We start from the raw sequence: 24,286 nt of genomic DNA, 5'->3' as shown, positions 1-24,286 counted from the left end.
GGGAGTCTGTCTGACTGTCTCTCCCTGTTTCCAGCTTCAGAAAAAGGAAAAAAAAGAAAAAAAAATATATGTATGTATGTATATGTGTATCTTCTTAAGTTATAAATGTATGTTAAATCCAAATATAGAAGCAGAGTGGAAAGTGAAAAATCAGCATAGGGCCACAAAGCCATGTGGTGGGTGTGGCTCACACAATTTAGACAATTTCAATCTTTAACAGCTGCCCATTCACACAGACCATGACCAATACATGCCAGTTCTCATATTAACCTTTTATATGGACACCACCACTCACCCTTTTTAAAAAAAGATCGAAATCTATCAACTACCATATTTCCCCATGTATAAAACACATCCTTTTTTGAAAAATTTGGGGTCTAAAAACTGGGTGTGTCTTATAGTGGTTGTAAATTTTACTTGCATTTCCTGCTTTTTTGTGCAGATTTGTATGAATTTTATGAATAAAACCAGTTCAATAACTTTATGTAATCCATTTTTTTTTTCAGATTTCAGGCCCCAAAATTAAGGTGCGACTTAACATGGGGAAATATGGTAAATGAAAGAGAAAGCATTGATTTCACACCTAGAGCCTCTTATTTCCTTGATAAAACAACAGCCCCTTGTCTTTTGGGTTGTCAAAAGGTATCTGACACTACTAATATGCTTAAGAGATCAACCATGAAAAATGGGCTTCTCAGGTGACTAGTAGGTACAATATTAATTAAACCTGATCCATTCTCAACTTCCATTCTCAGCTTTACAACATGCTGCTCCCATTTCTAGAAGTGCTGTGAAGCACGTGACCATCGCTCACAGGATAAAGGCCATACATACATGTGTGGAACACAACCAGGTTGTAAAGGAAAAAGGGGGAGGGGTAAGGAGCATGTGTCAAGATACCCTGCGCAATCTTTTTTTATTTTATTAATTCAGGGAGGAGAGAGAGAGAAGGGGGAGGAGCAGGAAGCATCAACTCCCATATGTGCCTTGACCAGGCAAGCCCAGGGTTTCGAACTGACAACCTCATCCAGGTCGATGCTTTATCCACTGTGCCACCATAGGTCAGGCCTCCCTGGGCAATCTTTAAGCATCACTTGAAAGAAAACCTCAGGACAAGGAGGCCATTTTTCCAGTTAGCTCAGGTAAACTAAGATCTTAGGGATTGGAATTTTCTTTTTGGAATGTCAGACACAACTCTCCAAGTAATCAAAAAAGGCACTAAAAGTGCATGAGTCCAGGGCTTGCCTGTTCAGGAGAGGGAAGGCCAAGCAGCAGCCATTAGCTATAAAACAAGACTTCGCCTCTTCTCAGAGCCAGACCCTCTATTCCCCTCTCTACTTTCACTTCACAGGCCCTGCCCCTCAAGCCAGCCCAGGTGGGCTCTCCTTTCAAACCTCACTGGATCTTCAGGACAGTCTTGCTAGCCTTAAAACCCACCTTAGCATGGCACTTCAGCCCTCCATTCTAGCATTCCTGGACTCTTGGAGGGTGTACCCAATCCTCCCTACTTAAGCAAAGGGACAAGGACAGATGGCCAGGGTTCAGTGACCTATCAGGGTCAGCATGCCCAGGGCCTGGGCCCCCACCTCGTAGCACACTTCACTGGACTTGACCACACAGAACTACAGAGGAGCGATTTTCAGCTTTTATTCCCTAGTGACCAAGGTGACATTCATCTATATGCCTCTCATGGGTCTAGTAACTGGCAGCCAGGTAAACCCTAGCCAGGTTCCTGTGACTCTACCCCTTTCCTCCCACTTAAATGACATTGTATGTTGATCAAGGTCACCCTGTTAAATTTAATTTTCTAAAAAAAAACAAAACAACCCAAAACATTGTAATGGTAACCTTGAATTTGACCTAATTTATACACATTCACATGCTTTAAACTCTTACTAATAATTCTGACAACAACCCTCACAAATAAAACATACAGAACACAAGAGAGGCGGGGGCAATAGGTTTCAAAAACTCACTTTATTCCAATGTGAAATGAAGACGTGATGGTTTAAAAACAAGAAAAAGTTCTTGATCAGCTGTGGGGATGCTTCGATTGCTAGCTAACACCCACTCCCTTTGAAACAGGGTGTCTGGACAGACCATACCCATAAGCAGCTCCCCCCAGGCAGGGGCCCCACCCCTGGAACAGCTCCCCCAAGCTCACAAGGGTGGCAGTCTCCCCCCACCATTGGAGCTCCAACAGCAGGCACAGAAGCAGCACAGGCAGGCGGGAGAGGGAGCAGCCGGGGCCTGTGCGAACAACCACCTTCCATGCCACCCCCACATGCCACCCCCAGAGGTACTCTCTGTTGAAGGTGCTTGTGTGGCAAGGACCAGGTAGGGAGCTGGGCTCCACAAATGACACTCCTGTACCTGGTAACCTAGCCCCAGAATCCATGATTCAGCCCTGGTTCCCCTAGGCCCTTGACCTACCCACTCCCACTGTGCGTTAGGCAGCTCAGGTTCAAATAGTGAGGATACATTCAGACTGCAGCCCCCCAGGTATCCCCAGCTGGGGGGCGGGGAGCAGGGAGGCAGACAGGTGGAGGCTAGGCACAGGACTATCTGGGGAACCACCACTGCCCACCCTGCCCTTCCCCACCCCAAGCACAGCCAGGCCAGGCCCAACCATGATTAATAAAGCTACTGCAGCTCTCATTCTGCCACAGAGCTAAAGTGCACCCCAGCTCTCCAGCCCTGCCACAGAGCTGACTCCCCATCCCAGGACACAGGAAAGCTTCCCCTTTTTTGGCTTCAAGCCAGATTGGGTCCAGGGGCAGTGGCAGCAGAAGCAGCAGCCGTAATGTTAAACATACAAATGACCTGAGAAATTGCATCTGCACATCACCCACTCTGAACTGACTCGGGCTATGTACAAGTTAGGAAGGACGGATCAAGACGCTCACGGGCAAGGACACACTCACACACACCTGCTTGAGGATGGGGGGGCCCGAGGGGCACCTGCCCCCCAGCTGGGAACGGATACCCACACACTCCATTCATGTGTCTTCAATTAGGCCTCTGCATCGGTATATTCATTGAACCAGTGCAAAACCATCTCTCGGGGGGCAGGCAGGCCAGGCCGGGGTCCCAGGAGGATGCTGGGGTGGGGTTGGGGTTGGAAATGTGGAAGAGGGATTTGCTTCCTCTCCCGATCTGCAGGGCGTGCCCCCCTTCTCCTGGAGTCTGAATCATTGGGTAACGGGGCAGCTAACTGTCCATTTGTTTCCCCCTTTCTACCCCTGCAAGCTCGGGGAAGGAGGATCCTTGGCAGCCTGGGGCTGGGAGGCCGCATCCTCTGGGCCCCCCGCTGGCTCAGGCTCGGTGGCCATGGGCTCTTCAGCCTTATCCCTGTTTTTGCTGGCCTCCTGGAGTTGGTGCCGCCGCGCCACCTCAGCTTTCAGATTCTCCAAGTCTTTTTGGCTGAGTAGAAGGATGAAGGTGAGGGTGGGTGTCAGAGCAGGCCTGGGCCCTACACCACCTCACTGGCTTTGCTTTAACTTAAACATGGGACAAGAGCAGGCTCTGTGCTTCGTTCAGTGATGCGTGGATCAAGTCGTCCTCCCTCCCCAGAGCAGAAAGGCCCCCGAGGGCTGAAAGACTAAGAACTCCATGCACTTGCCAGAGTCCTCAGGTAAGGCATTGCTCCCACTCAGCCTTTATATCCAGTTCAAGCCTGCTGCATTCTGTGGTCGCTCCCACAGCAGATTGCACACAGAAAACAAGAGTGGGGAGGGTATGCAACACACAGAAGAGCCACTAACTCCCTAGCTCCTGGCGGGCCGTACCGTGTCGCCTCTGGGAGGGAGACAGAACCGCGGGGCTCACGAAGGCAGTGTCTGTAAGAACCACACCCGAGACCCAGGGCCTACTTATAAGGCACAGGCCTACGCTGGGACAGCAGGAAGCCAGAGAAAGAATGAAGCCACTCTTTATGTACTGATTTGAAGAAGTGCCAACATATATTCAATAAAGAAAAAAATAACTATGTGCATGGTGTGCTACAATTTTGTGCAAAAAAGGAGGGAAAAAAATGGTTACTTGTTTGCTCCATCATGCGGAGTATTTCCAGAAGGATTCACAAGGAACTTCTCACCTCTGGTTTGAGTCATGTCAGTTAAAAAAACCAAAAAAACTAAAGGCCAATTTCCAACTGGGAGTGGGGAACAGTGGAGGAGGGGCCTCACCTGAGTGGAATGAAGAGGATGCCGTTGATGACATTGAGCTGTTCCAAGACACTGGCCATGCTGGGGGCTGTGAACTGAGGGGTGGCAGGGAAGGTGAGCCACTGTGGGGGAGCTGGGAGGCTGGGGTGGGGCCCCTCAGCTCTGTCCCAGACACACCTTGAGGGGCGGGATGTTGGCGCTGGAGCCATTGCGGTAGATCTCATTCATGGTGCGCTGCAGGGCCACAGCCTGCTGGGTCAGGCACTTGAGGTACTCGGAGCTCTCCTTGGTCTTCTCGTGGTCCTCGCCCAGCTACAGGGGACAGGAGTGGCATAGGCAGGAAGGGATCAGGGCTGCCCAAGCACCCAGGCCCAGCTACACTCCTCAGCCCCTGCTGTGGCCCACCTGGGTCTTGTAGATGGTGTAGCCTTCTTTCTCATGCTGCAGGGCTGACCGGAACTCGGCTTTGCTCTCATAGACCCGGGCAACAAGGTGGTGGCTACAGGAGGTGTGGTACGGGGCGCAAAGGAAGGACATGAGTGGGCCGGGACAGTTGGGGGCCTGTTGGGGGGGTATTCTAGATCCTGGTCTAGAATCTACCCAAGGGGAACAAACAAGCCCACAACTCAAAGAAGGAATGGAAAGTGAGAGAAATTTCTTCAGAAATCAGATCAAAGACAGAACACTAGGACCCATGCCTGTGCTCAATTCAAGTGTTTCCTGGGACCTTATCCCTATGGCCTGGGTACTTGGGCCTGGGCCCCCCAGCCCCCTAACCCAATGCAGCCTCACCTGAGGGCCACTTTGAGGGACTTGGGCCCGTGGTACTTGGTGCTGACATCCAGCGCATTCTCCAGGAAGCGCAGCGAGAGGTCATACTCCATCACCCCATGCAGCACCAGCCCGATGTTGTTCTGGGGGCAGTTTTGAGGGCCCTGTCAGCTCCCACTCCCCTGGGGCTGAGGCTCATCCCGCCACCCCTCCTCAGCACTCACGTCCAGCAATGCCATCTCAGGGTGGTCTTCCCCAAACACGAGCAGCGTGAGGTAGCGAGCACGGTACAACAGGCTCAGAGCAGTGGACAGCTGGCTGCTGGCAAAGCAGTACAGGGCCAGGTGCATCTGCGGGGGCAGCTACATCAGGCCAGGGCAGCCACGCCCCCCCCCCCCCACTGTGCAGCCCCTGTGTGTTAGCTACTCACATATTCCTGGATGGTGTTGGGGTGCTCGATGCCCATCACTCGCTCGCTCATCAGCACAGCCTTCTGTTGGTTACTCAGGGCCTGGAGAGGTGGGGGACTGTCATCCTGGGGTGGGTGCTGACCCACATCCAGTCTGCCTGACCCTGGACCCTCAAGCCTCCACAATAGCTTAGCCTCGGACCCTCTGGCTGCACTTTCTATTTTAACTTTGCACAAATGCAGCAGAGAAGAGGTCAAAATTCAGCTGTTGTGACCATGGAAATCCATGCCCCACTCTGTTTCACCTTCTAAAAGAACTTGTCTTAAACCTTTTTCTCTCCTAACAAAATCTACGTAAATATACAAATCTAACATCGTGATAAAACAACGTGTTAGTAATAATAATAAAAAACAAAAAAACAAAGAGACAGAAGTTGCTGTGACTGCAGGGGAGTGGGGTGTCCACAGCGCACCTGCTCCATGAAACAGCCTCTTAAAGCCCTGGGCTGGCAAGGCAGATGACCACCACCAGGCCACATAGTGGTTAACCACAACAGCGGGGACACTCCCAGCAGCTCCGCACAGTGCTTACAAGGCACAAAGCATGGTGAGTCTCAGAACACACCCTTCCCAACGTCCCTGTGAAGGGAGGCCTGGCCGCCACTGCACCTTCACAGCGGCTCCCCCAGGAACGTAACTACTGAGTGGTGGTGATGGGGCGAGGAAGCCCTGGCAAAACAAGTGACTCGCGGGGTCCCCCAGGATCTCTGCATGCTCCTCTATGTCCCTCCTGCCCCACCCCCAACGGGCAGCATCCTAAGCCCCCTAGACAGGGGCCCCATTTCCTGCTGCCGTGGGGCGTGAGAACACAGCCCAAGCGCCCTCGCTTGCCAGCCCCCAATGCCAGGCCAGGCCCCAAGGCCTCTGCTGACACAGCCCAGCGTGTGATCAAGGCCCACCTCGGCGTAGTCACCCATAATATAGTGGAGACGAGCAAGGAGGCGCAAGCAGGCGCAGATCTCCACGTGCATGGCTCCGTACACGTTGTTAAACAGGTTCAGGGCCTCATTGATGAGCTCACAGCCCTCCTTCAGGAAGCCTGCAGGACATCCCAAGGGTGGTGAGGTCAGGGCTGGGCCAGGGAAGCCCCCACCCCCTAGCCACACCTGGCCACGCACCCTGCTGTACTTTGGCCTGTCCGCTCTGGAAGAAGTGGAAGGCGTCTGAGGCCTTGGGGTTGACGTGCTTGACCACGGGGAAGATGTTGAGCACATCCTCCTCAGTGAATGCGGGTTTATGGCGGCTGTCGAAGCTGTACTCCTTCAGCAGGATCTGGGGGAACAGAGAACACCCGCATACCCACAGGCAGCTTCAGCCCCAGGCTCAAATGGCCAACACCTCCTAGCGCACCACCACGTGTGGGGAGAGCCTCCGCACCCCAGCCCTATGGATATCACGCGAGCTGGGCCCAGGACGGACATGCTCCCGGCCTACCTGGATCCCAGTTTTGAGGGAGATCTCCCGCAGCAGCGTTATTTTCTGCAGGCCGTAGGCCTCCACAGCCTGGTCCACGCTCTCACTGGAGGAGAAGTGGCAGAGGGCCTGAGCAGCCCAGCTCCCATCGCTGCCCTTCTCATCAGTGGCCACCCACACGAGCCATGCCCAGGCGCCCTCCCAGCCCCCTTCGCCCTCCAGCCAGGGCTAAGAGCTCTCATCCCCACGTCCCACGCCCGCCATGCCCCCACCACGCCTCTCACATACCACTCAAGGCTGAAGTCAAAGTAGTTCTTGGCCTCCTGGCAGATGTTCTTCCAGAGCTCCTGGGGAGTCATGACGGCCCAGGCAGTGTTATCTGCTGCCCCTGGAGGCCGGTTTCTCCTCCTCCTGTTCCTCTTCTTGGAGACCAGCTCGTCAGCAGGCAGGTGGGCCACAGGGTTGGGGTAGGAGCTCAGGAAGCAGTTCAGGAAGTGGCTGATGGCAGCCGAGAGGCCTGAGAGCTCAACTCCCTGCAAGGGAGGTTTGGACAGAGTTATGAGGGTCCTTGGGCGCCAACCCAGGGCTCTCCCCCAAGACCCCACCCGACCTGGGCTGGGGAGGGAATGGTGTACCTGTAAGTACGTCTTGAAGATGTGCTTGGCAGAGCGAGTGATGAGCTCTCCAATGCCAATTTTCTACAAAGGTTCATAGAGGGAAGTCTTGGTCAGCCCCAGGCCTCCGGCCGATCCCACCACCCCCAGCCTGCCCCGAGCACCACTCACGTAGATGTGGTCCAGCTGGTCTCGGGCTGGGCTCCGGAGCACCAGGTCCAGCACCTTGCCCAGGTAGCGCATGTTGATGCCACGCTGGCGCATCACCTCCGACAGTGTGGCCCCGTCCATGGGCAGCACCACGTGGTCTGTGCAGTCCTTCACCTGCAGGCTGCAGCAGGTCAGACCCCCAACCCAGGCCCTCTGCCGCCTCCACCTCGGGTCTTCCTGGGGGAGCTCACACTACCAGGAGGCCCATCCGAAGGGGCAGCAGGGGACAAAGACCCCAGCTCCCAGTCAGGAAGAGGGAAGGAGACAAAGCAGTGGCAAGGACATGAGAATTTGTCCCCCAGCCTTCCACACAGCTGAGGAAAGTGGGGGATTTCCAGGCTCACTTGATGGGGAAGTAGGGATGAGAGCCCCAAAGGTGATGAGCTGAGAGACCAAAGGGCAGCGCAGGCTCCCCTCTGACCAGGAGGGAGAGGGGTAGCGCAGGGGGCCAGGGGAGCCAGCACGGCAGGCTTGGCTCACAGATCGTGACGAGCTCGCCAGAGGATCACAGAGGCGTCTCAGTAGGAAGCAAGCACCCTGGCATCCGTGGGGCTGGCATAACAAGTTTATGAGGCGGAGGAGCACAGGGCCCCTCACCTTTTCTCCCAGATGTCCCCTGCCCTGTCAGCCATCTGTCACACAACGGCTCAGAGGAGCAGACCCCTAGCTGCCAACCCACATGGAGGGCACCGCAGAGGAGAGCCTGTGCCTAACACCTCCCCTGGTCTGAGTCAGCGGCCCCTCTGTAAAATGGGGACAAGCACTCTACCCTGCCTGCCGCCCAAGTCAGCAGGTCTAAGGAAGTCACTCCTGTGAAGGACCCACAAGCCCCCGAAGTCGGTGATGCATGAGACACCAGGGCCTGTACCAGCGCCCTCTGCGCAGCTTCCCACCCGCCACCGGGGGCCCCGCCCTCACCAAGCCGGGGATCTGGCACGAGAGCAGGAAGGCAGCGGCATCTTTCAGCAGCTGTTTCTGGTCCCGCACTTCCTCCTGGCAGGACTCAGGGAATCGAACCCCTGAGTGAGGAAAAGCAGAGGCTTGAGCCAGGTGAAGGGAGGTGGGAGGAGGCCCCAAGGCGACCCCGAGGTGTTCTGCCCTCCCTGCTGTACCACCTGCCTGGTGAGAAGATGTCAGGGTTGAAGCGCACGTCGAAGGCTGTGCTGCTGATGGAGCCCACCGCCTTGCACGCGTTGCGGATCACCTCCCGGCTCCGCGGGTCTGCTGTGGAGACACGGCCCGCTGGGAAGCAGCCCCACTCCACCAACGGTGGGCCAGCTGTCCCCAGCCTTCCCCCAGCCTTCCCCCAGCTCCTCAAAGAAACGTCTGCCTGCTTCTCCTGGGACTGAGTTTTGAGCCACCCATGGCGAACTCCAGCTGCCAGGACAGGCCTGGGAACCCCCAGCATCCGCAGCAGCCCACCTGTCCCGTCGTCAGAGGCGATGGTCTCTGCCAGTTCCTTCACCTTGGCCAGGCCGCTAGCACCACTGCCCTCCTCCTCACTTCCTGCCTCGGGTCCCAGCGGGTCCTCAGACTTGGACTCCAAAGAGGGTGGGCTGCCATTTTCCAGTGAGGTGGAGTTCTCTATCTTGCTGGCTTTCTGCTGCATCAGCTGCAGGGCAGCCAACTTCATGAAGAGCAGGTACCTAGAGTGCAGCAGATGGGGCAGAGACGGGGATGGGAAAGGCATCTGTGGCCGCTTCGCTGGCCTTCCCGCCACAGCCAGACTGGTTAATGAACGCTGAGGTTAATGAATATTGAGGCTTGACACCCTGACACATGCACCTGCCAACCCAGCAACTCTACCAGGTGACAGTGGGTCACAGGAAAAACCAAGATCTTCCCAGACAGGATAGGACAGCTGGGGTGGGGTGCAGGTCGGGGTGTGGCTCACCAAGCAGGCCAGGGCTCTCAAGACTGACAGGAACCCACTGGCACGGTGAGAGGGCGAATTATTCGTGCTGTGAGACATTTGATGTGGCTGACTCCTCAGCACTAAAAGCTACCGTCCGTGACGCCCCTGCGCCTCCTCCCGGCCCTGGCCCTGGGACTTTCAGAAACACCTAGCAGATTTCTCTGTGCTCCTTAAGAAAACAGCACCACTTCAGTTGAGAGCCACTGGTCCCGCTACTCACTAGTTTCTGAGCCTGACATCAGAGCGGGTACGGCTGGAATCTGCAATGACTGTGGCAAAGGCCAGCTCCACTCCACTTTCCAAAGCTGCCCCCATTCACATCAGGCTCAGAAGCAACTACTGGCTGGGTGCAGCCGGCCACGCCGCCCTCACAGGCCTCGCTTCTCACCTGTGCTCCACGAAAGCGTCCACCAGCTCCTGGCGCAGGCAGCTCAACTTGTGCCGGTGGCTGCGGGGGAAGCCAGCGCGCGTGCACTCTTCGGGCAGCTGCTCGCCGGGCACGGGGAGGAAGTTGAGGTCAGGGGGAAAGGTGCGCAGCAAGTCGAGGATGTAGTGGCGCCCATCGTTGCCGATGATGCCCTTGCACTCCACAGAGGAGCAGAGCTCCACCTCCTCATCGCGGTCATTGAGCACATGGTGCCTCAGGATCTTCAAGGGCCGGCTGGTGCGTTCCAGCAGCTCCAGGTATCTTGGGTGCGACACCACTGTCTTGCCAAAGTCTATAGAGCCATAGATGACACTCTGCTCCTGGTCTCGCTCCAGGATGCCGGGGATTATGGACTGGGCTGTGACGCGGTAGCCGCGATAATCCACTACCACTGTTCCCAGTGTGTACAGCCCCTCCACGTCCACCGCGTTGTACGTGCGCACACCGTTCAGGTCATTGGCAGGTGCCACATAGGCTGCCACGTCGCCACCAAAGTCCTTGTAATGGTCGCGGACATCAAAACCCAGGCTGAAGAAGATGTTGTTCCAGATGAACATTTGCATCTTGGTCTCCTCACTGGGGTTGATGGCCATCACATTGCCATCGATGACCGCCATGGCTCCCCGTGTGGCTGCTGCTGTGAAGTCACTGTGTACCTGGGGGGGGGAGGACCAAGGTTTGGAGGGTCAAAAGGCCCCATCCAGCCTAACCAGGCAGTGGCACAGTGAATAGAGCATCATCAGCCTGGGAGCTGAGGACCTAGGCTTGAGACCCTGACATCACCAGCTTGAGCGTGTGATCCTACACACTGACCACTGACCACACAGTTGCTGGCTTGAAGCCCAAAATCACTGGCTTGAGCAAGGGGATCAATGGCTGGGCTGGAGCCCCCCCCCCCCCCAATCAAGGCACATATGAGAAAGCAATCAATGAACAACTAAGGTGTCGCAACTATGAGTTGATGCTTTCCATCTCTCTCCCTTCCTGTCTGTCTCTCTCTCACTTAAAAAAAAAAAAAAAAAAAAAAAAAAAGGAAGAAAAGAAGAAAGGCCCCATCCACAAAAGCCCTGGGTTCTGTCCCACCTGGCCAAACTCACCCATTTGGTGGAGGCAAGCAGGTATACCTTGGAGGCCAAGGGCTCTAGCCTCGCTTTCCTCATATTTGGAAAAGGACAAAAAACCTCTTTTTTGAAAAAACCTATCATTTATAACCTGAGACAGCAGAGCTAAGTGATTCACTAGGAGTGGAAGGACTGGTACGGATGTGCCTGGTGAATGTGGACAGGTCCCCCTATCAGACCCATTTCCTCGTCTATAAAGCAGTGACAACAGAAGTACCAACCTTTACAAGGTGGCGGAGATTACAGGAGACAATACCTGTGACAGCTGACACAGACCCTGGCTAAGTTAGCACCCAAAACACTTAGATCTTATTTTTACCACTATCATCTCTAGGCTGCAAGATTATGGGAGATTTTAAATTTAAAAAATTTTTTGAAAACACTATTTTTTCCTCAGGTCTCTTACTCATTAAAAGTACTAATAATGGCCCTGGCCAGTTGGCTCGGTGGTACAGAGCATCAACCCAGCATGTGGAAGTCCTGGGTTTGATTCCCAGTCAAGGCACACAGGAACAGTGACTATTTGCTTCTCCACTCCTCCCCCTCCCGTTTCTCTCTCTTTCCCCCCTCCCCCCCAGCCACGGCTCAATTGATTCAAGTGCCTCGGCCACGAGCACTGATGGCTCCACAGAGCCATTAGTTCAGGTACTAAAAATAGCTCAGTTGTGAGCATGGGACCCCAGATGAACTGAGCATCAGCCCCAGACAGGGCTCGCCAAGTGGATCCTGGTCAGGGTGCAGGTGGGAGTCTATCTCCCTCCTCTCAAATTAAAAGGCAAAAGATTTATGTGATCTGAAGAGAAACCAGAATATCCTCTCAAATTAAAAAAATTTTTTCTTAAAGTACTAGTAACATCACAGTGGGCACAAGGACCTGATGGCAGTTAGTGGAAGGCAGAAAGCTAGAACGGACCTTGTCACTCAGCCCACAGTGGAGGCAGGTCCCACACCCACCTGCCCATGCACTCCAAGTCTCAGAGAGGCCAGAAAGAAGAGTTGGGGTGGTCTGCCAGGAGGCAGAGGCTGGCAGAACACACTACAGACTGTCCCGGCTCCCCTCCAGTCATAGGACTGAACAGTTGCAGACGGGGCTGGGGCTGCCAGGTAGGCACAAGGGGACCCAGGTACCTTGAATATGGCTCTTTCTCGAAGCAGCCGTTCAGGTAGGTTCTTGCGGGGCAGTTCCCTCGTGGTCTGCAGCTCCTCGTTCCAGTCCCGGGTCTGCAGAGGGACCGGGAGGAACACACTGGCTCAGCCTGTGTCCCGCACCCTGCTCTAGGCAGTCCCTTCCTCCACCCCCCCGGGGACAGCCCCACAGACTCCCAAGTGAACAAACACACAAGCAGATGCAGCTTCGAGGAAGGTGCACAGAACCCAGCCTGGCACCCACCAAGGGAAGGGGAGGGAGGCGCCCAAGGAGGGCAGGGCCAGGCCGCAGGCACCTGTCCAGGAATGTGCTCCTCATAGCCCAGCCTTGAGGTGTAGGCATCCTCCGCGCGCACGCAATCCATGGCGTGCTCTGCCTGGGGGGCCGTCCAGCTGTACACCTGGAACGGGGTGGCAATCCTCTCGAATGGGTGGCGCTGGACCCTATGGTAAGCAGAGGAAGGGAGATGGGGCAGCCCGCCAAGCTCAGAGCTCTGCCCTGGGTCACTTCTCTGAGCCCCCAGCAGCTCCGGTGTCTCCCCGCAGAGATCTGCTTCTGAAGAATCTCAGAGGAGCACATGGGCACCTCTCCTGGAATTGCTGTCTCAGGGCCTGGTTGACACTCCCTAAGGGAGCCTCTAGGGTGCTGGGGGCACCGCTGCTCAGGGCCAAGATGCTGGCTGATTCACTCCATCCCCTGGTGGGACAAGAGACGAGGGGCGGAAATGAGGCAAAGACACTACCTTTTCTTCTGCAGCACAGCAAAGTTTTTTTTGAAGGTCGGGCTGATCTGGTTGAGCAGCTCCACCAGGGAATGGCTGAGGAAGCGGGGGCTGGCGGGCTTGGGGTTGAAGTGATACGCTGTGGACCTGCAGAGAGGGTGGTCACTGTGCGGGGCACCCCAGTGGCTGCCCCGGACCCAGAATGGGCTCACACCAGGACTCACTGGTTCAGGTAAAAGCCCCGTGTGGAGGCCGTGATGCTGACTTGCCGGTCCTCGGCTGTGATCACAAACAGGTACATGAGGTCCCCGTGCATCTTGCGGTTCCCAGGGGGCGGGTTCCAGCCACTCATGGTGAGCACTTTCAGGCACTGCAGGGGCTGCAGGAATGACCAAGTATGAGTGGGCCAGGCCTCCTGGTGTGGCAGTTCCCCACCCCACCAGAGACTGTTCCCGGCTCTACTCTGCAATCCCACCTTCCAGTCACGGTTCTGGGGCTGCAGGGGACACAATGGCCGCTCCCGGCTCCCTGGAAGGATGTACTCAGGCGGCGTGCAGTCAATGGGGTCCATCTCCAAGCCCTTCTTCCGCTTCCCGCTGTCTGAGGGACCCGAGGCTGGTGGTCAGCACAGGGCCGCCCAGGGGCCAACCACTTCCCCACCTAAACTGGCTCCAGTCTAGGTGCCTCTGACTTTGCCCCCTCCAGGTGAGATGGCCTGGCCCTCAGCCCCGTTGCTGGCCCCTGTCTAACTTGCTCCTGGCTCTTCTGCTCAACTGTGGCCCCAGTGCCTCGTTCACCTCCCAGGTCGCCATCGGTAAAGACGCTCAGGAAGGACAAGGAGTTGCAGTCAACCCCGTTGAAGGCATCAGACGGGTCTAGGCTCTTGAGCAGGTCTCGGACATGGCGCACATGGATTCGGGCCTCGCGCACTGTGTATGGCTCTGTTGGGACGGAAGTGGCAGGGTGTTACCAGGGCTCTGCTCCCTGCCACAACCTGCACAGAATAGAGAAGTCTGGCATGGCGCTACCATGGGTGGTCTTGATTTTTCAATGTTAGGCTTTCAATTTACAAATTCCATTACCAACCCATAAGCTGAAGTTCTGGTTTCAACAGACAAACCTGCCTGCTGGCTGGCAGGGACCTTTGTTTGCAAAGAACCTTCTGCCAAAAGGCACAAGAAATGCCTCTGGGAAGCACACACAGGCCTTGGGGCACCCACAAAGCCCCCTGCGCTGTTCACGGGTTAGCAGGCCTCCAGAGCTGCTGGGCCCCAGCTGGCCTTTGTCCAGGGACACCCTGAGGACCTACCAGGACCCAAATTACAACACTGCCCCCAATATGTGTTTCATAAAACATTAATGGGAGCTCTTTAGGGGGAGGAGAGAGGTTCCATGGTCAAGCATGTTTGGACACAGTTGGTTTACATTTTTCCACATTTCCTCTTAATAAGCTGACATGCCTGGAACCTCTGAGCCACTTCTCAGGAGACCCCCATTCACAGGAGCTTTTGTTTTATGACCAAAGCAGCCTTACCACACGAGCGGATCACTCACTCCACACTGGGCCAGACTCCCCTACTCCAGAGTTGTGAAACTTTAGTTTCCTTAAAAGATTTCACTTTTATCTCTATAGAATCTGATTGGGCCAATTTCAAGCCCTTGCTTGGTATTGTCTGTTTGTTTTCCTTAATCACAACTTTGATATTTAACCCGTGAATATGAAAGGTGCACAGGTGATAGCATGAGAAGCAGACCTGTGCTCCAATACCTCCTCCATAGGTACGATACCACTCCAATCTCTGAGTGCTCAGTGGTGACTGTCAGAGTGGGTGGAGTGCTGCCTGGCCCTGCCCCTCTGTGCCCTCCCTTGGCAGGTCACCCAGCATCCAGACAAACCTTCCACCCCGCGTAGCTGCCTGACCCTGCCTCTCTGTGCCCTCCCTTGGCAGGTCACCCAGCATCCAGACAAACCTTCCACCCCGCGTAGCTGCCTGACCCTGCCTCTCTGTGCCCTCCCTTGGCAGGTCACCCAGCACCCAGACAAACCTTCCACCACGCGTAGCACTGAGCCCTCCTGCAGACCCTCAACACTGCGCAGCTCTGAAAAGTGGTCCAGCATGTTGCCATCCAGATGCAGTGAGAAGCAGGTGCGATGACACGTGTCTTCACGGTCCATGAGCACCTGGTGGATCTCCTGTACCATCTCCTGGGGGGACACCTGCCAGACAGAAGGCCTCAACTACCCTGATGAGGAAATACCACATTCCCCAGCCCAAAGTACCTACATCCCTAGAATCAACGCCCCAAATACTCAGTTCCACTTTGGCTTTTACATTTTAGGACCTGTCCATACACATATGCCCATCTACACCTGTGTGTGTGCGTGCAGGGTAGAGTATACACACCCGTGCAGGGTAGAGTCTGTCCCCATTGCCCTCGGGCACTATTCCTTCAGACTAAGAGCAGCACTGAGCAGAGCAGCAGATACAATGGGGGAAAGAAAACAGCAATCCTGCCTGCCCTCTCCCTTGCTCAATGCCAGGGTCTCCAGGACAAATGGCTTCCCTCCTCAAGAGGGGGTGCTCTGAGCCCAAGCCTATGGGTACAGAAGACATAAGAGGGCATTGCCTGGCTCCCCAATGGGTTACCAGTCTGCGAGACCTCTGGGTTGTCTCTGCTCTCAGAGACGACCCAATCCCACTCTCTTCTCAGGCAAATGGTAAAAACACAGCCAGCCTGACCAGAGGTGGAGCAGTGGATAGTGTCAGCCTGGGACACTGAGGACCTAGGTTCAAAACTGAGGTCACTGGCTTAAGTACAGGCTCATTTGGCTTGAGCGCAGGCTCACCAGCTAAAGTACAGGATTGCTGGCTTGAGTGTGGGATCATAGACATCATCTCATGATCACTGGCTTGAGCCCAAAGTCACTGGCCTGAGCAAGGGGTCACTGACTCAGCTGGAGCCCCCCCCCCCATCAAGGCACATATGAGAAAGCAATCAATGAACAACTAAGGTGCTACAACTATAAGTTGATAACTCTCATCTCTCCCCCTTCCTGCCTGTCTGTCCCTCCCTCTCCCCCCCCCCCCCCGAAACAAACAAAACAAAACAAAGCCAGAGGGAGGTGACTTCTCTGAGAGAACAGCACAGAGGGCTGGGAGGCCTGGGACCCCAAAACCACCTGCTTCTACCATACCTCTTCCCAACACAGGTGGCAGTCCCAGCTGGAAGCTGTCCCCTAGCAATGGGAAAATGACCTGAACCTGGACTCCCACAGCCACCAGGCCAGCTGAGTGACCTTGTGCAAGGCACACATAGGTTTCCTGCCCACAACATGGGGCTAGGACAAGCAAGGGCAAGGTGTGGGTTTCCACTCCTATCCTCCCAAAGAGGCTTAGACCTTAGTCCCAGCACCTTTCCCCCAGCTCACCTGTAGGGCGAAGGATTCAATCCCCGGGGCCAGGATCTTCACAGAAAAGCCCGTGTCCTGAATGACAATGACTTCCTGCCCAGTGGTCTCCTCTCCAGGCTCAGCCTCATCCAGCCCATTTTCCCGGGGTGGTTCGGTGGGCCCCTCTTCCTTCCTCAGGCTCTCTGGACAGTCCCCATTCAATAGCATGACTGACGGCAGCTCTGTGGGCAACAAGAAAGGAACTGAGTAAAATGGGTCTAGTTGATCAGGTGCAGCATCCACCTCACTCATAAGGTTGTGGCACCCACAGGATGATACCCACCTGTCCTCCCAAGACTCCACCCTAGCCCAGACTCCACAGTGCCACCTCACCGTGGGCACACAAACTCTGCCTGCAGCCCACTGCCAGGCCCCTTCCCCATCCCAGACCCTCCCTTCCCATTCGCTCCTCAGTCTAGCTTTGCCCTGAGCACAATATCTTAACCATTCTCCCCAGAGTCACCAGTGCCACCCTAGAGGGCACCAGCCACGGCTCTTCTCTGGCCTAACGTGGCCAGCTTCTCGGCAGCAGCCCTCCCAGTTCTTCCTCCTCCTTTTCCCTGATGGACGCCGATCCTCTTGCCGCCCACCCCCCACCCCCCCGGCTCCAGCTCCATCCTATTCCAGCAGTCCGAGCTGTGGGTGTCCCTGGGCCCCAGACTCTCCTCATTCTCATCTCACCCTCTCCCATGGCTTCAAATGTCCTTACGCCTCACAGCTCACATGGCTGGTCTAGGCCTCACTCAAGCTTTTCTCTTTTTCTTAAGTGAGAGTAAGGGAGACAGACTCTCGCATGCGCCCGACCAGGATCTACCTGGTAACCCCCATTTTGGGCTGATGCTTGAATTAACTGAGCTATCCTCAGTGTCACGGGCCGACACTCGAACAAGTCGAGCTATTGGCTGCAGAAGAAGAGAGAGAAGGGAGAGAGGGAGGGGAAGAAAAGCAAATAGTTGCTTCTTATGTGTGCCCTGACCGGGGATTGAACCCAGGACTCCTGCACGCCAGGCTGACGCTCTATCTACTGAGTCAACCGGCCAGGACCTCAAGCGCTTTCAAGTGGCCATCCCTCAGACATTACCAAAGACTCATCTTGTCAGCATGGAATTCATCTTGCTTCAAAACCTGGCCCCTGCTCAGTGAAGACCCGCCCCAAGATAGTCACCCAACCTAATCCCCACCGGCCACGGGACCGGGGCTCTGTGGCCACGGCTCTGGTACAGGCCATCTCCTCTATTTCAAGAGCACTGTTCAGCACCTTCTAATACTCCCCACTGCTCACAAGACCCAAGCTTTTTAGGCATCACTCTCAGGCATCCCTAAGCCCAGCTCAGTTCCCACCAGCTCTCCCTGTCAAGGCATAGCTACACCCGACTACTCAGAGCCTGAGAACAGGCCACACACCTTTCTTCCCACCTGTGCTTTTGTCTATTCTGCCCCAGAGATCACATTCTATTGCATAAACTCCTACTATTCAACAAGATCTCAGTAAAATGAATCCTCTTTTCCAAAGAATCACCGCCTCCTCCAGTCCCCAGTGACATGGCGACACCTCCCTGAGCACCTGTTCGGCTGCACTCTGGGTGGTTGCTCACACCCGCGCTCCTATCTTCCTCCTCTATCTTGCCCAGGCACAATAGAAAGGCACTGAATTAATGAATTAATCACTATATATAAACATGTAGTTAAGTCCAATATTTCTGACAAGCAGCCAACTCACATGCTGTGGAGAGAGGGGAAAGAGGAGACATGCCCTTCCACGTGTACCCAGGCACAAAGAACAAAGGAGAGCTTCCTTCCTCCTGGGGAGCGGAGGACCTCTTTACAGAAACCTTCTAGCAAAGCCCAGGCCTGCCTGGACGCTGATCTGGTCCTCAAAGCCTTCTCACCCAGGGTCTGCCTGGCCACCCAACTAGCCCCTTGCATGCCTGGGAGCTTCAGACAGGTCATGCTCTGGACTCAGCCCATCCCATCCAGACCCTGCCTCTTCTTCCCCACGCAGCTGTTAGGAGTGATGCTGGGATGCATTTCCCCAGGGCTGTATGGGCCCTACCAAGACCCATAGAAATGTGGAGCAGGGCCCCTGGGAAAGAAGATAAGTCCAGCACAGAAGAGAAGACCACGGGGACATTGAGAGAAGCCATTCCCTCTTTCCTGAGTCCCTTCAAATTATTGATAAACAAGACTGCTAGGAGCTTAGACAGAGTTCCCTCCTTCCTCCTCTTCCCCAAAATTAGGATACATGAGGTCCAGAAAAGTTCAGAGCCTTTGTGAGGTCAAAAGACTGAACCCTGGATTCCTGTACCACTATGCCACCACACTGCCCTCCAACCTGCCACCATGGACCTTCAATGACCATCATCACCCCAGTCCCCATCCCCATCACACCTCTCCAACCCAGAAAGGAAACTCCGGAGAACCACAAGGACGCACTAGGACCTCTCCTTTCAAGGAGTGTCCGGCACAGCAAGACCCCAAGGCCCTCGAAAGTGACCAGCCAAACCAAAGGGAGAACTTGGCCAACTCTATGACCAAGTAGACACGGACAGGAGGGTGGGAAGAAGGACAGTGGTTGGTCAGCTTTCAAAAGACAGAAAGAGGGATAGCAGAAGATATGAGGAAGCACTCCCCCCATGGATGAGACGAGATATAGGAAGGGCCCCGCCCAATGTGGAGCAGCAGCTTTGAGGTCTGAGAAGTGGGAAATCAGGGACCCAACCCAAACAGGCAGCCTGCACATCCTGAGTCTGGGCAGGGCAGGGCAGGGCAGGGCAGGGAGGAGGGCGGGGAAAACAAGGCAAGGGTGGCCACATCTCCCATCCTCCCTTGTGAGGCCTAGGGAGCCTGCCCAGAAGGCACCTGGCACCAGGTTCCCACCCCAGAGGGGTACCCAAACCCTTATCAGATTTCAAAGGAATGTGGCTGGTTCCCAGGGGCCTCCAACCCCAGAACAGCTGATACCTTCCTTTCCTACTTCCTCTAAGGAACCCTAAAGGTCTCCCTACCACTGGATTAAAGGTCAAGCGATCTCCCCACAAGAGGCTGGCCATCTGGCTCAGTGCGCCCACAGCCCACCTGGCACAGTCGGCAGTTGACCTCTCCCGGACTCTGGAGTCTCTTGACCACCATCGCAGTGAGGCAGCCAGCTCTTCGGCTCAGGCCCGGCACTGTCCGTGTCCCTCATTCTGGCCTCTGCCACTACCCTTGCCCCCATGCAATTGGTAGGCCCAGGGCTGGAGCTCTGGCTGGCTTCGGGTTTCAGTGGGGCCAGGCCTGCCGGGGCGGCCCCAGGAAGGGCACACTCCCCCTGCCTTGAATCCTGCTCAAGGTCGGCCAGAAGGACAGCTGTGGGCCAGGAGGCCCTGGTGGCTCCAGGATCCCAGGTAGACCCGCTACCAACACTCAGACCTACTTCCCTGCACCCCCCAGAAAGGGGGCCACTACTGACAAAGTTGTTAGGGGGGCAGGAGAACCCAGAGTTTGGGATACCTGGCACCCTCAGGAACGAGGGCCCTGGGGATAGGCTGGCAGGGGTAGGGTTCAGCAAGGGGGTCCTCTCCTCGGCCCCAATCCCAGTGGGGGTGGGCAGGACTGCTTCAGCCAGCTGCCGGCAACAGCTAGTGCAGACCCAGACCCAGGCCATGAGGTGGCCGCCCCCTGTCTACCAGTTGCAGACGCTGAGCGCTTTGCCTGCCTCCTGGGTCAAGGAGTTGGCTGGAGCTTCTTCATGCTGCCCCCTGCAGGTGACCCTTCCTGAGAGTCACTGGTCCTGGTGGGAGGAGGGATGGGCCCCCAGTCTCCCAGAGAACAACTGCACCCGTGCCCCAGGCCTCCAGCTCCACTAAGAAGCTGGCAGGCTCTGCCTTCCCTTCCCAGCAGCCCCTGCTCTGCCAGGAGAAAACCAAGTCTGTCCCCCGGGGGGGAAGCAGAACTGGCAGCAAGAGGCTAAAGGCTGTTCGGCTGTGAAGAAGGAACATGTGGAGAAAGAACATGCCCAGCCTCGCCAGGGCGCCTTCCCAGGGACTCTGACTTGTTGCCATGGCCCAGCCAGGGCTGCTCTGGCACCCATACTAACCAGGGTGGGGGCGGGGAGCCAGGCTCACTCCAGCCCCCCTCCTCTCCAGTCCAGTCCCGTCCCGTCCCGTCCCAGGAGGACCTGCTGGGCCAGGCCCTCAGACTCTCCACAGCCACCACCAAGGGTTGAACCTGCACACACCAGATGGTGCTGAGGGCAAGGTGCTGGCAGAGCCCTTCTTATACTACACCCTCCACAAACACACCCTAACCCTCTGGAGAAGGGAGTGGGGCAGGTGATGACCCCTGAGTGGTGGAGACAACCACCTCCATTCTGGTCACCATAAAGCTAATGATCACTCTAGAGCCAGTCCACAATAGTTCCTTCACTCAGTTTGACCAGCCCATCTTACTTGATGAAACTGAGGTTCCAAATGGCTAGTAAGCAAACTGCCCCAAGGTCACAGAGGCAATGGGCAGCCAAGCCAGGTCAAAAAACAACACCGTAGGCCCGTCAGATGCCCAAGCTCCTGCCTCTTGAGTGCAACTCACCGGGGCTGCAGCACCCACAGGTAACCCTCTCCTGCTCCAGGCCTCAGGACTCAGCTCAGGAGGCAAATCTATTCTAGCCATAAGATCTCCCAAGTCTCTACACTCCTAGGCCAGCACCCCTTCTTCTCATCACAGGGCGCATTCCTGGGTATCTGGGTTTTAGGAAAAAGGGGAAGAGGTTGTCCTCTGCCAAATGGGAAGGAGTTGCCCAAACAGCACTACACACATACAGCCCCAATCTTCGCTGGCCAGATTAGAATGAAGAGATAAAGCGTAGCCCTGACCTAGACTGGCAGCACAGGGACCCCACGTGCAGCAGAAAAGAGGGGTTAGAAAAGAAACTAGGCCATCTCAGGTGGCCTCTGTGTGCCTTCCCCAGCATGGCATGGCCTCACTCAATAGACTGTGCCAGGGCCAGGCCCCGCCCCAGCCAAGGCCTCAGCAGGTGAAGCTCTAGCAGGAAGTAAGGCCCCACAGACACATCATCCCATCCCAGGAGTCCACGGCCTCAAGAGAAAGGGGTGGGGGCTGGCAAGCAGCCTATGGAAGACCCCAAAGATGTGGGCACTTCTGTTTCCTCCTTCCTGTGCCCCCAGGCCGGAAGCAGGTCTGTGGGGTCTGGGGACCTTCCAGGGTTCCTCAAGCTACTCTACCCTGACCTATCCAATAGAACTTTGGGATCCTGTCAGGGAGCTCCTCTAAGCCCCCAAGCTCCTCCCCAGACTGCCAGCCCCTTCTCAGCTCTGGGCGCCAAGTCCAAGGAGCCTTCCACTACGCAGAAAGAACTAGACACACCACTGTGAACTTGAAAAACCTGCCTGTTCTCTTAACCCCTAAAAACTTATTCCCAAGAAAGTAACTGACCTTTGCTTCCCCCCCTCACACACAAAAGGCCCCTTGATCACCTCCTCAAGGGGCCTGGGGAGCCAGGCAGAGCTGGATCCTGAGGTCAGGAGCCTAGGTGAGAGTCTGTTGGGGGTCTCTGTTAATGCTACCTCCTTCTTTGAATAGAATCAGGAGGGTTGTAAATCAAGTCCTACCTAACTATACTGGCTTCCCAGAGACGTAAGGAACAAATGTTCCACTTCCTAGTATGTTCCCAGTTTCGCCAAAATGAACAGCCCTTCCCCTGCCTCAGGTAGCCCCAGACAGACCATCTCAGCACATAGCTGAAGAGGGGCTTCACTCAGACCCTAAGAAAAATCCTCCAACAGACAATTCCCCCTTAGTTCTCACATTCTCAGCATACGATCCCAACCAACATGTCTGTCCTAGCTTCTTCTGGGACAGGCAGGGCAGCCTTGGCATGCTGGCCTTGAGCTGGAAATCCAAATGCTCTCAACAGCTAAACTGCTGTGTGACCTTGGGCAAGTCGCTTCATCTCTTCTGGTCTTTTTGTTAGAGGGGAAATCAGGCAGCCCCTCTTATCAACCTCCTCTTATCTGGCCTCTATTCAGAGCCACATCAGAGCAAAGCCTGGAAGGTTGGAATCATCAGCATCTGTCATTTAGCCCAAACCTTGGCCTTGTCTAGGCAATTAGCAAAGCCCATCCACTATCACAAGGTAAACTGACTGTGACAGGTGACAGGGTCAGACAGCCTACCTAACACTGTTCCCATCCTAACTCACACCAAGCTGAGAAGGGAAATGAAAACGACAAGTCCTGTTGAGGGGAAATTGGGAGCAGTGGGATGTAGTTCTGTCTTTCTACCACCACCCAGGGCAGAAAGGGACCCTAGTCCAGCCCTGAGACTCTGAGGAAGATTTGGAGATGACACTGATAGGCTGGGAAGGAGCTTCAGCCTCAAGGTTGGACTCTTGAGATGTGCTGGAAGGGAACAGAGGTGGCCCAGGAGAAACGGAGAGAAGCAGGCCCCACCACAGAATGCTGCATCCACTCCCAAAGCCATGGCCACACAGTCCCCATGGGGGAGAGCTGGGAGCTCCACTCCACACTGATGACCTTTGCCTTAAAAACTCCAACTCTGGGCTGACCCATTTTTCGCAATAAGGCGGGTTAATGATCAAGTTCTGGCACAAACACCTCTTCCTGCCAAGGAGTTTGGCTTTGGCCCCATATACAGGCAGACCCTCTGGTCTGCCGACCAGGCCAATCTCTAACACGGCAGAGATCAGAGCCTGAAGACCCGGGTTAAAGCGTTACCTCTGAGAAAGAACCGGAGAAACTCCTCGCAATACTCATCCTAACTAGCGCTCTTCCCACAGACTAACCCTGGGAAGTCCCAAGTGGAGCCTTCCTTGCAGGGCTGCAGTCCGTGCACAGGGAACACTTGGTTTCCCGACACGGACGGGTGCCTGAAGGAGCAAGTGTCAGTGACCCCAGCCTGGAGGGTTCCCCAGTGCTGGGGCACAGAGGGGGTGGGGCCGCCGATTCCATCCATCGGCGGCGGCGCACCCCGAAACCGCGTGTGTGCGCACGTGTCCCCGCGATCTGGCGCGCGTGTGTGCCTGCCGCCTCTGCCCTCCTCGGGACCCCACGTGCGAAGTCCGGGTCGCAGCCGGGGGCGACAGTGAAGGTGACCTTCAGGGCGGGGGCGGCCCAGTGACGGGCCGGCGACATGCAACCCGGCCCAGCGCGAAGAGAAGGCAGCAGTCCCTGCCGAACCCCGAACCAGTCCGCCAGTTCGGCCGGATGTAGCCTACTCCGCCTGGCTCCCGGCTGGTCCCGGCCCCACTCACCGGCTGCGCCCGGCCGCCCCTTGCCACCAGCCTGCGAGTTGGGATCCCGGGCGCTGTCGGCCGGGGCGGCCGCCGGCAACTCGTCCGTTTTGATGACCATGGCGGCGGGATCCGGCGTCCAACTCGGCTGTCCGCGCCGCCCGCCGCGCCACTAACCCTAGTGCCCTGCTCACCGCGGCCGCTGCGGGAAGGACGGAGTCACCGGCCCACGTGGTGCGCGCTGTAACCTTTGACCCCACCGCCGCTCCCCTGCACCGCCTTCGCGCCCGACCTGGCCCACGGCGGCCCGCGAGGGACAAAACATGCCGCCTGGTTGGCCCGCCACCAACGCGGTGACTTTCCTGAATGCCTTAAAGGGAACGTACCCTGATTCGGAGGATAGAGAGCCTTCGGGCCCCCTATAGGGGCGGAACTTCCAGGAGATGTCCTTGAGTTTGCTGCCCGTTGGGCGGGCACCTTGGCCTTGAGTGGAGACTCCTCTAAGAATGGGTTTGCCAACCGTCTCCTCCCCCAATGGTCCTCTGCTTCCAATTGCAAATCTGCCAAATGACCTCGCGGTGTCCAACCTGCGATTTTAGCTTGGCCCTCAGCGCC

General features: G+C 56.0%; 1 protein-coding gene across 4 annotated transcripts; it reads right to left on the bottom strand.

Moving 5' to 3' along the window:
• Positions 1 to 1,958: 1,958 nt before the first annotated feature.
• On the bottom strand, positions 1,959 to 23,917 carry CLUH (clustered mitochondria homolog). 4 transcript variants are annotated; one of them, XM_066363471.1, is made up of 26 exons: positions 23,693 to 23,917; positions 16,405 to 16,607; positions 15,021 to 15,192; positions 13,772 to 13,915; positions 13,450 to 13,574; positions 13,199 to 13,353; positions 12,996 to 13,121; positions 12,549 to 12,696; positions 12,235 to 12,327; positions 9,947 to 10,641; positions 9,066 to 9,289; positions 8,763 to 8,867; positions 8,562 to 8,662; positions 7,605 to 7,757; positions 7,455 to 7,517; positions 7,108 to 7,352; positions 6,841 to 6,925; positions 6,525 to 6,678; positions 6,306 to 6,445; positions 5,368 to 5,448; positions 5,162 to 5,287; positions 4,959 to 5,080; positions 4,572 to 4,665; positions 4,344 to 4,478; positions 4,188 to 4,261; positions 1,959 to 3,423 (listed from the first exon to the last, which is right to left on the bottom strand). In XM_066363471.1, the coding sequence occupies exons 1-26, from the start codon at positions 23,790 to 23,792 to the stop codon at positions 3,237 to 3,239; spliced, it is 4,050 nt and encodes a 1,349-aa protein (XP_066219568.1). In that variant the 5' UTR covers positions 23,793 to 23,917; the 3' UTR covers positions 1,959 to 3,236. The 4 variants fall into 4 exon arrangements, with proteins under 4 accessions (XP_066219568.1, XP_066219569.1, XP_066219567.1 ...); XM_066363472.1 differs by having other exon boundaries at positions 8,763 to 8,864; XM_066363470.1 differs by lacking the exon at positions 23,693 to 23,917 and adding an exon at positions 19,501 to 20,208 and having other exon boundaries at positions 8,763 to 8,864.
• Positions 23,918 to 24,286: the final 369 nt, after the last annotated feature.

Source organism: Saccopteryx leptura, chromosome 2 (genome assembly GCF_036850995.1).
Source record: "Saccopteryx leptura isolate mSacLep1 chromosome 2, mSacLep1_pri_phased_curated, whole genome shotgun sequence".
Taxonomy (NCBI): Eukaryota; Metazoa; Chordata; class Mammalia; order Chiroptera; family Emballonuridae; genus Saccopteryx; species Saccopteryx leptura.
Note: the sequence above shows the minus strand (reverse complement) of the source record. Positions and strands in the feature narration are given on the sequence as shown.